This window comes from Meleagris gallopavo, chromosome Z (assembly GCF_905368555.1).
Source record: "Meleagris gallopavo chromosome Z, MGAL_WU_HG_1.1, whole genome shotgun sequence".
Classification (NCBI taxonomy): domain Eukaryota; kingdom Metazoa; phylum Chordata; class Aves; order Galliformes; family Phasianidae; genus Meleagris; species Meleagris gallopavo.
In genome coordinates, this window is record NC_139435.1 from 45,270,939 (window position 1) to 45,287,175 (window position 16,237).

The window sequence follows — 16,237 nt, forward strand, 5'->3', positions numbered from 1 at the left end:
CCTGGAGTCTTCAGTCATCCCTTTTCTACATCCGGAGATAACTTGCTTTAGCTGTTTGAAATAATACAAATCAATTATAACACACAGCTGTTTAACAAAACTTCTAAATGTTGCTACAGGTCTCTGTGGGTATTTCCTGATGGTTTATAATGACATCAATTTAGCACACCTGGTAAGATCTGTGTGTGAGCTGGAAGTAGCTTAATTCTGCAATAACAGGAAAATTAAGGAGTATTTATGGATTACTGTTGCATTTTAGAACCCTTGCCAACTGTGATTTTAGTTTCTTTTTATGAAGAGTCAGAAATGGAATTGCAGACATTGCATGTCTGTGTCCTGAATAGTTTTCTTGTAACTTGGTGAATGCTTTTGAGGATATCCTGTATTAGTTATTACTCCCTACGTATTTCAAAAGAATGGCTCTTTGCCTTTGTGAATTAATGTTTGCTCGAAAATGTTTTTTTCTGAAGAAGCTGCTTTCTGAGTGTCTGGTTTAACTTTTCCTGAAATGCAAACAGAATAGCTTTCCTCAACTGTCCTGCAGTTGATTTATTCTGTTCTATGGGAATTAGGATGAAATCCCAGCCCTGCATTCCCTTTGTCAGTATCCTGGGGGAACTTCTGGATTCCTCAGGCTTCTAGCCCTTTTTTTTTTTTCCCTCGGTTGCATGGCATTTCAAAAGTACTTATTAAGCTAGCTATATATTGGCTTTTAGAATGAATAAGAGATATAAATGTTCAAGAGGGTGGATTGGGAAGGAACAGAAATATCACAAGAGAAGTTGAAAACAGAATGAATGTGAAAATAACTCTAAAAGTCTTGAAGAGATTTCAATTCATAGTAGAGAACAAAACAAGAAACATTCTGCAAAGCTTTGAGTAACTGCATCCACCTAAAAGAAATTTAAGGTAAATGGTAATAGTAGTCTATACAAAGGAATGAAGAAACAAGTCACCATGGTAATGGATGCCATCAAGACGTGTTTCTCTCACATATGCTCTGATATTTAGCAGAGAAATCCAGTATCATTTTAGGTAGATAAATAGTGGCATTGTGTATAAAGGCTCCAACCTAATTGTCCTCCTTTATGTAAGCCAATGTCAGATCCATCGTATGAAAATCCAGAGGCATCCAGTTAGCAGAAGTCCAAAAGTGACATGGTGCAATGCTAAATGATGAGACAATTTAATCGAGAAAAGACCCATAAGTGTAGGAGAAAGTATCAAGACCAAACAAACAGTGGAGAGCAAAGAACAGAAAAAAAGTAAGGTGGGAGAAACCTTACTGTTTAAGTGAACAGGTTTTACCATGGGTAGGATATAGTTTATCAACCAAGAATTCATAGAACAGAGATAACTAAACTTAAGTTCATTTAAAAGGGCTGTATTTTATCTTCTGTTGTTTTGGAAATCTCCCCCCATGTGAATGGGAGATGTGCAGCAATTAAAAGTGACTGCATAGTTACAACCAGCCCATAAGTATTGGTGAATATCAAATTTTGTCTTCTATTTTTACACACTTGCTTTTCTAACTTATGTTCTGGTGATGCATACAGTTACCTATTAAAAGGTGAACTATAAAGACCTATTTATTTTCCAGGCACCTTCTAGAAGTTGCTGTGAAGTATTGAAATATTTATTGGATTGGGCAATAGATGAAGGCAGTATTCGTTTCCATCTTGTCTTTGTCCTGACATGTGTTTATAAAACTGTGTCCAGAATAGAGCAACGTCAGTAGTGGAAAGTGAAATGTTCCCACCTCAAAGTACTATGTAGGTTGGTAGTGAATGGCTCTCCTAGGAAAAGCAAGCAGAAAAGAAAGCTGAATCTAGGTCTCCTGCATTCAAATGAGTTCTCTACTTGCATGTAGAGTCAGGTGGGGCAAAACAACCATCTCTCCTTCCTATTTGATATGTTCTATGGGAGACCAGGTTTGATAGGCTTGGTATATGAAGGCTGTGGGATACTCTCGTTGCAGACATGCTAGGAGTCAAGGATGTTGATCTTATTCACGAGTCGTAGTTGTTTATGCAAATAGTGAGATGCAGAAAACTGCTTTTTTTTATTTCTTTTTCTCTTTTTTTCAGGGGGGACAGACTTGGTAGTCTGAAAAACAGATATTCCTAAGGTTAGGAAGAAGCTGAGTGAGAATTTCAGAGGATGTTAGATATATACCCCTGAAAATGTGTGCCCAAGTCCATTTTTTTGTTCTTTTCACTTGTACCAGTCTTTGTTATTTTTTTGTTTGTTTCTGTTTTGAAGCTAACAAGATAATTTTAAAAGCTTGTGAATGAATCTGATTGCAATCAGGAACAAGCATCACCAAAAGTTTTGTTACAAAAACAAAACTGTGAGTGTTATGTTGTCATAAACCACGACCTTCCTCTTAGAAACCCATAATCACAGTCAAGCGTATGAGCTAAGGCTTAATCAATGCGTAAAGATGATAGAATGTAAAATCAAACATCCAAGGATAGAAATCGAACTGCATTATAATAGGAGGTTCAGCAGTTGCAAAACTGCCCAATAAAACAAGAATGAAAGCTTGGTGGCTTGAAGGTCCTGTAGAAACAGTCTAAAAAACTAAACTGTGACTCAGGGCTCTGAAAGATTATGGAAGTTACAGACTGTGTGCTTCCTCCCCCCTTTTCCATACCATGCTAGTTCAAACAGTTCAGACCCAGTGTATTATCTAAATGTGAATTCAAAATCTGTGTGCGTATCCCTAAGCATGTGAGCAGACATGTTTCATGTATGGTATCATGATTTGATGTTTTGCTTGTATTAGTGCCTTGGAGGTGCCCCAGAAAGAAAGACATTGACAGCATTTGGGTACTGACTGTAAATGCAGTAACTGGTGAGGTCAGATGCAGGCCTAAATTTCAGGACTCTAGCAACTCACATTTTCTGTGAGCCTGAAATTCTGATCCCAAATGGGTTCAAAAACTTAGATTCTTAAGAAGTTTCCAGTGGTTTCAAAGATATGGAAGTATCTTTTCTGTGGCACAGTAGAAAAGATTGATCGAATGGCCTAAATTATCACAGAATCATTAAGGTTCAAAAAGACAGGTAAGATCTTCCAGTCCAACCATCCAACTGTCACCACAATGCCTACTAAATAAGGTCCATAAATGCCACTTCTACTCTTTTCTTAAACACCTCCAGGGACAGTGATTCCACCACTTCCCTGGGCAGCTTCACCTCTCTTTCTGAGGATAATTTTTTCCTAACATCCAGCCTGATCCTCCCATGGTGAAAGCTGAGGCCATTCCCTCTTGTCCTGTCACTGTAACCTTGAAGAAGAGACCAATCCCCACCTTGTCACAACTTCCCTTCAGGCGGTTGTAGAGGGTGACGTGGTCTCTCCCAAGCTTCCTCTTGTCCAGGCTTAACAATCCCAGTTCCCTCAGCCTCTCCTCATATGACTTGTACTCCAGACCCCTCGCAGCTTCATGGCTCTATTTCATGAATACATCTTCCTTAAAAGGTTATTTCTCCTTTGGTATGTTCCTGCTGTCCTGTAATCTTGAATAAATTCCTAAGAAAGGAAGATCATTGTTGTCTATGCAGTAGCCTGTTAAAAGGTCTTCCGCAGTGTTTGAAGTCTTAGTTTAAAAGCTCACCTTGTATAACCCATAAATAGAAACCAACACCGGTTGAGGAAGGCTGGTGGTGATTCTACTGTTTTCCTTCTGTTGTTCGTGCATCTTCAGTTTCAGACTATTCAGCTCTTTTTTGATTCTTCATTTACAATGATCAAAGCTGTTGGTATTTACTAATAATACCTCTGCGACAAAAAGAGATTTTAGCAGCTCTGTCCCACTAACTACTGATATTAAGTTTCAGAATCATAAGTAAAAAGGAGTTTTCTTAGTTCTGACTTTTCTTTCCATATTTATTTGTCAGTTTCATCTGAATCATTTGTTTTTCTTCGGTCATTTGATACTTAGCAGGTAGTTGTAATATCATCTCTCTTACATGTCCATTCTGTCATATATAAAGTAGCTTTCCAAACCTAAACTTCCAAGAACAGCGGAGAACTGCAGTATTTTTCTAGTGTCTTTGCTTTTTCAATATGTAGTTAAGTATCTGAAAGACATATTCTTTATAGTACTTCAATAATCCTGTCCATTACATCACTTAATTTATAGCAGTGTTAACAGAAAAATCAATAAACATTATTTCTAAAATGTCAGGGATGTTAATGGTGTGATTTAGAAAAGGAAAAAGATTCAAAACTCTGAGCAGAGCACATTGATATAGTGTGGTAGAGGCACATCTTGCTGAAACTGTGGTAGGGAGGATTTAAATCATTATGGCTCAGTCATCTTGAAAAATGTGTGTAGGTAGCTATTCTTAGACATACAAATCTTTCTTGCCATATTGTGGGATTTTGCTAAGTGGGGGAGGCTGTATAAAGTATATCTTAACAGAAGGTTGCTAAGATTGCTCTTAAATCATTTTGAGTCATATCAACAGTTGCTATGGATCCCCTGCTAATATTTTTGGAAAATTATTAGTACAACATCCTGAGGAAAGGGAATATTACCAGCATGGATTGGAAGGTTGTTTCAAAGGGAAAAAAAATCTAAGAATGGAGAAGTGGGATGAATACTTATTTAAAGCTAAGAGTTTCTGTATTATATTGAACTTCTATGGCTGAAAACAGGGAACAGTAGCATACAATCTAACAAGTAGGTTTTGTTTAAAAATTAAGCATTAATATAAAGTCATAGTGGGTCAAGTTTCTTCCAGTAAGACTTGATGGGCATAAACCTATTCTGACTAATTTTATAGGAGGAAAAGACCAAATGGTAGACTAGTACTAAATGATGTAACATAAACAAAGAGGCTTAGCTGATAATGTTCATATAGAAATAAAAAGTGGTAGGAGGATCCTTGCCAATTGCCAGTACACAGTTCAGAATAGCCTTTCATGCCCTAGCATTCATGCACAGTACTTAAATTGATCAGTTATTCTGAAGTAGAGGTTTAATAATGTTTCAACACTGATTCATAATTAATTGAATGAATTACAGTGTAATAGTATTGATCCTCATCGTTCTTCTTCTATAGAAAAAATGAATCAATGCTATATGTCACATTTGCAGTTCTCTGGTAAGAGGAATACCACAGATATCTTCTGGTAGAGGTTTTTTTTGAAAGAGATGAAATAACTTATTTTCTACCTGGTTTGACATTATTCATTGTGATCTGAGGTGTATTTCCCTTGCAGCAGACCTGTATGGATCCAGCAGTTCATTACTGGAGTGAAGCTGGGTACTGAATGTTCCTCTCTTATTGAATGTTTTCATGAAAAATTCTAAAGCACATAGTAACACTAATTGCACAATATGAGAGAAGTGGTTATCACGTACGTCATATTCAATTAAACTCCATGTAAAAGACAGATGACACGATCATAAAACTGTTGTAAACTTCGTAAACTTTTGGTCAAGCCCTTCTGCAGATTTTTATTTTTTAAAAGTTATTATTAAAAAAGCTCCTAAATTGACATTTCAAATGGAATTTACGTATTTATGCCTAAGCACCTGTGCTCTCAAGTTTTGGAAGCAGCTGCTATCAGCAATTCAAAAGCATTTAGAGAAATTAATGGAACCACTTGTCCATAAATGGCTATAAAATTACCTCAAACACTCTAATGCAACAAATATGCTGAAGCTGTACAAGGAGGATGAACGTCAGAAAAGGGGCAAACTTGTTTTTCTAAAATGGCCTTTCCAATTGTAGCTGGCAGACACAAGATATGTTGCTGGATGGACCTTTAGTACAATCCAGTAAGATGCTTCTTGCATTCTTATGGCAGTCTGAGCTTCAAGAAACGAAATTATCAAAGGAGATGGATGTCCTCTATAGAATCAGATAGTTAATGAAACTGCATGGAGACTACAAAGCCTGCAAAGCCATGTGATGGTTCTTAAAGTTGAAAGTTGATTGGAGCCCTACTATGGCTCCCCTTTTTGTATATTGCATTCTGGCTGCATTGCAGCGTAATTCAAGAATAAGGGAATATACCACTCAAAATGCCCTTGCAGAATGGGATTTGTGGCTCCTGAAGAAAAGGTGAGCTCACACTTGCATAAGCTTTTGGTCTCAGGAGAGAATCTGGTGTTTCACTTCTGCTGTTACAGACACTGATGTGTTCAAAGTCTGTTTTAAACTCTGGATGCTGGATCAGATTGATCCATTTGATCAATCATCAAAGCATTTAGTTGCAGTACTGAGAAGGCTCTTCACTATTGCTGGAGGCAATTTCATTCCCTTTCTGCATTTTCTGCTGTCCACCTTTGTTGTGCCAGCATTTCCTTTTCTCTTGGATATTAATCCCAGTTTAAACTTCTGCCTCTGCTAGACTGTGTATGAAGACTATCTTCAGCAAACTTGTGACAGGTCAGGCTTGTAGGTCATACACTGTCTGTAGCCTACTGTGGAGCCTGTCACGAGTAAAATTGCTGTGATAATTGACAGTGTTACAGTGTCTGTGCAAGAATATAACATCTGCAGTTTCAATAGTTGTCCTGAGTACTAGTCCAACAAATGGTATTTCAAGTAACAGGCAATACAAGGTCCTTTAAGAGAAGGAGAAGAAAGCGGTCATCTGGCATTATAGGAAGAGATGAGGAACAAAGAAGGTCTTCCCTTGGCCCAAACTCGGAATGAGGGTTCACTCACACTTTTATGGACCCGTTTTTGCCTCCTTCTATCTGATATAGTTGAATTAGCATCCTGCTGCTTTGCTGCAGCAAAATTTTGCTTTTCTTTCATTACCATGTGGTAACTGTCTCTGTTTGACTGTGCTCCGGCTATCAGTTATACTACCTTACTGATAAACGGTAAAGAGGAGGTGGAAATATTTGCCATCACATTTGCTAGTTGCAGTATTTCAAACTAAAAATTCCAATGAAACCTCTCTTTCCAACATCTTTTTGTCTAGGAACTCCTGGAACTATAAAGTGAGCCTTTTAGGGGTGCATTTGTCAAATGCTATTACAGATTATTATTTTTTTAATGTACCATTTTTTTAATCAGGGTGGGAAATCTGTCCCCAGTATCTTTTCCATACTTCCACAGCTTGCTGGATCTTTCAGCTTTGCGCCTTAGTTGAATCTCTTAACTTAAGAACAGATTTTAAATAGTAATTAATTAAGACTATATGCTACATAACTAAAATTGTGACAACTGAATTAATCTCATTTTGGCAAGCATGGAAGAGGAATCATCTGTTTATTTGCTTGGAAAAATGGCTGAGATGCCATTTCTTGACAATGTAATTATGGACCTGCCAATTTTTAGCTATAGAGTTTTCTTAAAGAATCCTAAATGCAAGTTACATGCTTCTGAGAAGTTTAGGCTTTGAAAACATAATTTTGTCTAAGTGTCATCTAGTGCTTTGATTCCAATTGTTCTTAAATTTAATAATCAGAACCTCATTTTACAAATGTAAGTATTAGTAGTGTTGTCTATTTTTGATGTATGTTATGCTTGTCTTAGGTATGCATTTCAAGGATATTATGTTAGATGTTAAATAAAATACTAAGTTTATATATTAACAGTAAAAAAAGATCATCACCTCATCGCTCTGGAATTGGTCAGATGAATTGAGTTCAGGAATGAAACATACTAGATCTTGGTTATCTAGTTGCTTATTACACTTTTTAAATTCTCTGCTCTTAAAGTATTACAATAATTTGTTAACTCAAAGGTACACATACACATCAGGCCTTTCAGAATTTCTGTTGTTACCACTGTTGTTAGTTAGAGAAGTCACTACATAGAGATGATGTTTATCTTTTGAATACACCTGAAAGAGAAAAGACATAAGATGTTAAGTAAACTGAAGTAAAAGTTCCTATTTAAACTCATTTCCATCTGCTGCCCTTGAAAACACTATTTCTGGATAACAAACTTTTTCTGTGACTTTTTAACTTGTGTTGTATATTAGACAAGAGAAGCAAAAACTGTCTTCAGAGATTGTGGACAGAAGTACTGTTCTGGTTTTGGATACACTCTGATAGTTCTGATAGTTTTAAAAACAGGAAAGCAAGATTAATGCGTTTGTGACATTTGCCTGCAGACGTGTTCAAGTGTCATATTCAGCAGAAGCTGCAGCTGTCAATACAAGTAGCAATAAGTTAGCAATATGGAGGTGACATGTGTGTGGAACGTGGGGGTCAGATCTCTGTCCAAAGCAAGAAAACAATTTTATTGTAAAATTTAGACAAAAGGCTGCATTAAAGCTTAATGTCATTAGCAGGGTTTTAGATGTCATTTATGGGAAAAGCACTGTGAGTTTGTGCCATGAAGTGTTTCTTCAGAACCATAATTTACACCTTGTTGGCCATGGTGGATTCAAAGCAGCAGGTACAAAGAGATAGGTGTGCTTAATCTCAGAATTTCTGGATGTATTAAGTAACATCATGTATTTGTGTTGTGGAATCTGCCAAAGCAGCTCCATTTTCCTCAAGAAAAATCATAGCAGTTGGATTAATTGCTTTTTCAGCTTGGGCTTCAAAATTAATGCAAAAAGAAAGCTTAGTTGGCTGTGTGGGGTTTGTAGTAATAAAAGGATTAATGTAAACTTGCCACTGAAGTTAGTTGGTGTGTCTTTACAGGTACACAGGGAACACATCTATTAAGTCATAAGGACAATTTCAACTGCTCTTCTGCAAAGAACTTGAGCATAAATCAGAATCCCTCCGGAGGCTTCCCCAAAAAGTGATTCAGTAATTGCAGAAACTTGCTTTTTTTGGTCTGGTTTTCACTTTTTTGTTCCACTGGAGTCCTTAGCCAGACTGTAGTTTTCCCTAGCTCAGTATCAGTGCAGATTTATTTTGTTCATCTCAGAAAATGCAGGAGAACAGTGATAGCTGCGCTTTTATAGTCATTCTTTAGCAGTCTTTACAGACAGAAGTACGTTGTTTCATTTTCAGCAGGCTTAGCAGTAGGAGTGCTTCTCTGGGTTTTACTGCAAAGTTACGGAAACTTTCCTCAGTTATATCAGGAGGATGACTTAGCTTCTGTTTGTAAATTGGAATCAAGGTGACTAAATATGTTACCCATCCGAGGTAATAAACTGTATCCCATGCTCCCTAAGATAAAAGGAGCTTTTGAATTTTTTTTTCTTTTGATCTAACTGTTAATACAGCAAGCACATTTATTTCACCAGCCTTTTTGCCAGTCTGAAGTTTTTTGTTTTTTTTTTTTATTATTATCATTTCTCTGTAACCGATACCAATCCTATTACTTAAACGTTAGTTTTATGAAGTGGCTGCATTAATAGCAATGTTGTGACCCATGTCAGTAGAATGGAAAAGTGCTATACAGTTAGTATTCTAGCAGCTTTATTGCTACGATCTGCACCTTCTTACTGAGTGATAAAAGCTCCTGGTGTAATTGCATTTCCATAATGCTGCTGCTGCAACACAGCAATAGCATAGTAATGGAGTTTCTTTTGTAGTATTTGCATTATTAGAGGAAAAACTTGTGTAAGAAGGAAACAGTAGGAGAGAAACATTTGGAACATTTTTCATCTGACAGCTGTTGCTGTCTTGTTGCCTTTGCTCCATTGCTGGTTCTTGTAATCACAATGTGCATACGGCTCAAAGTTCCCGTAGTCCTCATTCATGGGAGTTTGTTACTTCTTACTTGCTTTTTTGTACCTGAACTGGAGCAGATGTGTAATTGAAACATGAAGTCATCTTTTGACCTCAGGTTCAACACATGTTAGGTTTCACATGAGCACAGTTATCATTCTGCTTGTGGGACGTGTGTTCAATCTGAAAAGCAAAATTTATTACTGTTCTCTGAATGAAAGGAATTTGACTTTATTGAAAAGTAAGTTGTGTTGGCATATATAAAAACAAGGAATGAAAAAGGAGTTTGTGAATTTGAGGTTGTAAAATACTTCTAGCATCATAATCCTGACTCAAGGATTTTTCTTTAAAAAGAAACATTTGTTTGAATAACTTTGGTTAAGAGTTGGTGAAAAGGGAAGGGCGTGCAGCTTCTTTATTCATCGTGTCACTATTCTTGTACCCCTAAGTGGAAGAGATTTTGAGGTTGTGATTTATTAATTCTGTGATCTTTTTCTGTCCTGATAACTGGGATTGCAAACACTGCTGGGAAGATTCCTGAAAACAATTGGTTCTGGCTTGTTTGGTAAAGTATCCCATATGGAAGTTTTGACACCCCTCAGTGAGTTATTTTTGTAAAGTGACATCATGCAAACTAGATCTGGGTAGAGGTAGTTCAGGCACGAATCTCTAGCACTATCGTAAATGGCCATAAAAGTTATGATGTACGCTCAGAGGCAGGTTAATGTAGCACTGGAGAAAATAGAAGCCATTACTACTGGACAATCTCCAGTTATGACACAGAAGATAAATGGTGCTGTTACAACAGATGTACTGACAACAAAATACCTGCTGGCTGGGGAGAACATCAGAGCATAGTTCAGCTACCTACAGGCAATTACCCATTACCTGAAGTAATGTTTATTTTTAATTTAGATCTGACATGGATAGTATTTCCTACATGCACTGCTAGATAAAGTGACATAATCCAATTTAGTGGAAGTTTTGTATTTTATTCTACTTGCACTTAGGAACTACCCAATTTTTGCCACTGTTCAGATTCATGTCTATCCTTTCACTGTGTTACAGGCACTGCACAGAGAGGGGATGAAGCTTACACCTCCATTCCTGATAACCTTGTGAAGGAAATCCAGTTGTGTTAGTAAATGATTACGGAATGGTTGAAGGATGGTAACAGAGCCTTTGTGTCCCTGACAGACTTTGAGAGCAGACCTTTCTACAGCACATAGAAAACGCTGCTTCTAAAACAAAGGTGTTTTTCAATCTCTGGTAGCTAACAGTGTTCGTTTTCATTATTGTTGCCAAGAGCTCAAGCACACTTTCTAACATAAAGCTCAGTGGAAGAAGTTTAAGCTTGCCCGTTTGACCTCATAATCTCACCCCAGTAAGTCCACCCTAGCTGCAGGGATGGGTCTAGCTGCTCGGCTAACAAGTAGGAAGCTGTCACACTGCTCAGTCACATTCAGTCTTCAGTAGCATTCTTAAGCAAAGGTACATTCATCAGCAAACTACCAATAAAATATTCTCTTCCACCTCTCTTATATGGTTTTATATGAGAGAGCTGAGCAAACAGCTACAGAAATGGGGCAGGTCATCCTTTTGGGTCATTCGTGAAGTTACCTAGTAAAGACAGTTTCCTACAGGGAGTAAACTTGGCAATGATTTGAGCTTTCACATTCACTGGAGCTAGTTGCTTGCTGTAAAAATCTGTTTTCCCATTAAAGTTGGTTCAGACTCAGAGATACACAGATGTGTGGTGGACTGCAGTGCCTGCTGCTGAGCAGTGTTACAGATCAGTGCAGGGATAGCTGCAAGAAGATAGAGTTGCAAATTTCAGACAAACTGCGCCCAGGTATTGCTGTCCAGAAGAGTTGAGAGCAACCTTTAAATGGGTTCTTTCCATACAATACCAATGACTAATTGTGAGAATTGACTTGAAAGTCACATGCACAGTAAAAGGCACTGCTATATGAGTGATCAAAAATGAGAACACTCTTTGTTATTTAAAGTGATCTTTTTTTGTGTGTGTAAAACTTTGGTAGGACTTTATGCTTTCCACCTAACAGGTGTACAGAAGAGGTTAACTGAAGGCTAGTGTTGCTGTCCTAGCATTTTACTCAGGAAACTATTTCACATGCACATTGCCTACATTTCCTGACAGAGCACTTTGCTCCTACCTGGACAAAATTGTTTGACAAAATAAGCCACTGCCCTTAGTTCTGGACTCATCTGCAGCCACCACCATCAAGGCACTAATTAATGCTGATTTGCCTGTGTGAAGCCAGACAGTTGCATATACAGCCATCATATAATAATGAGTTCTAGCCACTGGCAGCCCAGGCTGACTCTGAACTGGTGACCTGACAATAAAAAGGCTCTGTAGCTCGATATCCATTCTGAAATCATTCAGAGCTTTGATAAGTCTTGATTTTTATTATTTTTTTTTTTGGCAGCTGTCTGGTAGTTCCACCTCAGATCTGCTGTGTCAGTCACTTAACCTTGAGTATACATTAAGCCTCATGGGGAGTCCATTAGGTACAGGATTTGGATTTCAGAATTGGACTGAATCAGATCTGGTGCTCTCAGAATGTTTTCCTTGACTGCTCAGCAGCTCTCTTACTTGCCTCAGACACTTCCCTTTTTAGGGACTCCCGATAATGGGCCTTGGTATTTCTTTTATTCTCTTCTCCTTTTGTGTTCTTCCTGTCAGACATGCAGTGGCTTTGAACAGTTCTGAACAGTGTGCCATTCTTGCAGTTTCATTCCTTCTATTTAAGGTGGGAAAAATAAACTGATGCAATAAGCTTATTGGAAAATTCAGACTTCAGACATGACTGTTTGCTTGACATTATGCCTATGGAATTTCTTGCTGAAGGATCTGTGCTAATAAAAGTTTTCTGACTTCATGGACTCTTCACTGTTGAGATTAAAAATTATGTGTATTGTAGCAAGATTTGGACCACTCTGGCACATCTGTTGCTTCAGAAACTGCATGAAGCAACCCTTCATAAGTTGACAAACATGGTAGACTTGGGAGGAGAAGGGTTTGACTAAACCAAACCAAGTGTTCTCAGAGCCTTTGTCACATGCTCATATGTCATATGTTGACACTAAAGATAGGACCACGGATTTTGCCCTCTTGGGAAACTGGGTAGCAAGGCACTCTGCTTTTTCATATGGACATCTAATTGTTAGAGCTGGGGAATTCTTCAGTCTCACTATGTCATCTTGTAAGAGGAAGAACTAAAAGAGAAATGCAGAACGTAAGGTTAATTAGTTATTTTAAGAAATGACCTCTGGCCTCCATTTCTCATTCATTGGTAGTTGGCTCAACCAAGAAATAGGAGGGGATAGAATGAAATACCATGTCACAGGATGGTTGGGATTGATTTCAGGCTCGATATTCAGCTTTGAAAAATCATGCTTTTTTTTCAGAGTGCCAAGATATTTAAAGCCCAGATGATCTTCTCCATTCTTTTTGGGTGTGTGTGTATTAACTCTTTTTGCTCTTTGCTCAAGGAAATTGACTCAAATTACTGCTTTTATTTTTGTTTAATTATTTTGTAAACATTGTTAGCTAACAGTTTTTACTATCTTTGAGGACTAACACTGGCACAAGCTGTGTGTTTTCTAGAATTTCTTAGAGATATAAACTGATTTAAGCTAGCAGATAATTTGAATGTATTTTTGATTAAAACTGTCAATATTTCTCAATGGAAAAAAGCATCATTTCACTGTCACCAACAGCAGATGGTAGCATTAATGCATAAGTTATCTACTTGCACGATAGTGTAAAAACACAGCCTTCTGAACATGATTTTTATGTGTTCTTGAAGCTTTTGGAAGTTTTTTAAAGTTCTCTTAGACAAAAAATGATGGCTCCTCATGGGTGTGTTTTCAGCATAAGAATCAACTGTCCTTTAACTGAAAGAGACAATATGGGATATGCCCTCTTCGCTGAAGATGACAGGCCAGGATTTGTTTTCTCTTCGTAAGCAAAGAGTTGGAGAAGGAGTTTTTACTGTGTCTTGATGAAGCCTCCTTTCTTCAGTGTAGGCAATGCAGTCACAATATGCAGTCACAGAACCAGGGAACTTTGGCTGCAACAGGCTGGACAAAGGAAATACGTATGTCTCAGAGCATTAAATTTGTGTAGTTTTTTCTCAACCAACCAGAAATGGAGCTACCACTAGAAGCAGACTGAACAGGATCTATGCCCAGGATCAGTTGCCCGTTACATTAGTCCTTGTTGTTGGTATCTGCTGAGGTCACGGTGAGCAGCCCTGTGCTGCCAGCCAGGCTCATGTCACAGAGGACATAGTGTGAAGGTGATGATCCTGTTGCTTAGTCCAGGTGGCCTGTGCCTGGTTCCCTCCTGTGCATGGTGCTTTGAAGTTTCAGCAGACGGCCACGCACACTGTGCTCAGTTGTACACAAGCTACCTTAGCCCTTTGTGTCTGACATCCTCCTTGTCTGGGATCACCCCCTAGCTGTTCCGTGGTATCCTGTATGAAGTCCTTATACCCTTGCTGAGTGTGAGAGTGAGGCAGGAGTTGTTTATTTTAGTGGAAAGCAATAACAATGACCTCAGCAGCATTAAAGAATCAGTTTCCCAAGGCATGGTGCATGGAGACAGTCAGATGTGCTAATGTCCTTGTATCATGGATGTAAAAGCAGGTGCGAGATCCCTGTTACAACCAGGGATTGAGTGCAAGCTTGATTAAGTCAGAACACATACTCAGTGTAAGTGGCTGTTGGAGAAGAAAGCAAAAGCTTTATGGAACATTGGATTGAGTTTTCAGCAGCTCCCTGTGCTGTGTGGAACGGAACACAGAAAATCTTGTTGTGGGGAGTGTGTCTGACTGCAAACTTAAACACAAAATGAGTTTTTCCTCAGGACAATTTTGCTTGGGCTTCCTGACAGACAATGAAAATTCAGGACATTTTTCTGTAGAATAGCCTAGATGAGGATATGCCATCTAGTGAAAACTAAAGCCACCTCCATGGCTTTCCTCCTTCTTGCTTCTGTTTACTTCCCAGCAGAAGTTTGACAGGGCTTTATATTAAAAAGATTTTCCATGGAGCAGCTTTGTTTTACACATTACATGTGATCAAATGCAATAGTTTTGCCTACACTTGCATTGGAGAAATACTAATACAGTAACTTGAGCTGGTTTTGGAAACCTTTACATTTGAACTAAAACTGTGAGATAATGTACTTGGTGGTTTTATTTCTCTTTTTTGCTAAGATAATGTGCTGTTAAGTATTGATTTGTTAATGACTTAGTAGAAAAACCATGTGGGATAAGTTCTGAAAAGAGAAGAATTGCATCAAATGAACCCTTCTGCATCTTTTTCAAATGCAGATGACGTATTTTCTGTTTTCTTTCTGTATAATAAAACAACTGACATTATTTCTTAGGAGCACCCCTTACTTGGACAGCCGTTTTTTGTTCTACACCCCTGCCGGACTAATGAGTTCATGTGCTCTATAATGGCTGCTTCACAAAAAGACAACAGGTGAGAAACACTACTGTGCTTTGCAAGGTTTATATGCCATAGAGTCAGCCGGGAAGTGGACATGAGCAGAACAACTTCCTTGGTCCAAATGGAAGGGGATTCTGTAAGGTCACTTCACTGCTGAAAATTATAACACACTTGATATACCTCAAGTGAAGTAGTAGCGCCATTTTAAAATACCTTACGACTGTCAACTATATCTGTAATCCAGGAAAAGTTGAGTAAGAGCTTTATGGATTCTTTATGTCTTTTTTTTTTCTAGACACAGAAATTACATTGTATTGTGGCTAAGTACAGTAGGCCCAGTTGTGGGTCTAAGTCTACCCTTGAGTTATGCAAAGCTAGGACTTGAAGAGTATACAAATGCCAAAATTGAGTGAAATTTTATTGAAAGGTAAGAGAAAGTTGCATCACCTCCATCGCCTCTTCTTTCTCACATCATCCTCCTAAATTATAAAAAAAATAGATCATTGACAAAAACATTTGCCACGGATAGCGTCCTAATCAGATTGTTCTCAAGCGGGGAAGCACGACAGTACTCAATATGAGTGATCAAGCTTCTCTTTATTGCTGCACACACAGGGTTTATATATGGTTCCAATACACATGTGTTCACTTACTATTGGTGCACAGGGTGGACGGCTAGGTGGGCTGCCTAGCTTCAACCAATGCTTAGCCAGCATTCACACCTGTGCCGCTGAGCTCATCCGCTTATCAGCCCCCCACACATCCACAGAGCACAGCTGCGGATGTGGGCCTGCTGTTTACATGCTGCCCTAAGGATGTTGTGTCTTCCATCTTAACTCCTAATATTTTCTCATGGGTATGCACTCTGTGCTGCCGCACCAGCTATGCTCGTACACAGTCTCATGGCCGCCCTGCTCTCGCAGTCATCCCCCAACAAACATTACCTTTGCCTCTGAAGCTCTTTGTTCAGTTCATCTGGGACTCAGATTTTGGTATTTTGCTTATATAACTGCCTTTGTACCTTTCATGTTTTGCAATGGAAATTTGCACTGAGAGATATGTTTGGCACATTGTTGTGACCTTTCCTAACTGTCAGAAGGCTCCTGAGAGGGAGATATTTCTCAGATGTATAAGAG

General features: G+C 38.4%; 1 protein-coding gene across 3 annotated transcripts in view; it reads left to right on the plus strand.

Annotated features, from left to right (window-relative positions):
- Window positions 1-16,237, plus strand: part of ATG10 (autophagy related 10) — a 79,725-nt gene that overhangs the window by 62,300 nt on the left and 1,188 nt on the right. For all 3 annotated transcript variants that reach the window (XM_085212876.1, XM_085212878.1, XM_085212877.1), the window contains 2 exons: window positions 15,037-15,134; window positions 15,397-15,528. In XM_085212876.1, the coding sequence (XP_085069002.1) occupies window positions 15,037-15,134; window positions 15,397-15,514 (216 nt within the window). In that variant the 3' untranslated portion in view covers window positions 15,515-15,528. The remainder of the gene's footprint in view (window positions 1-15,036; window positions 15,135-15,396; window positions 15,529-16,237) is intronic.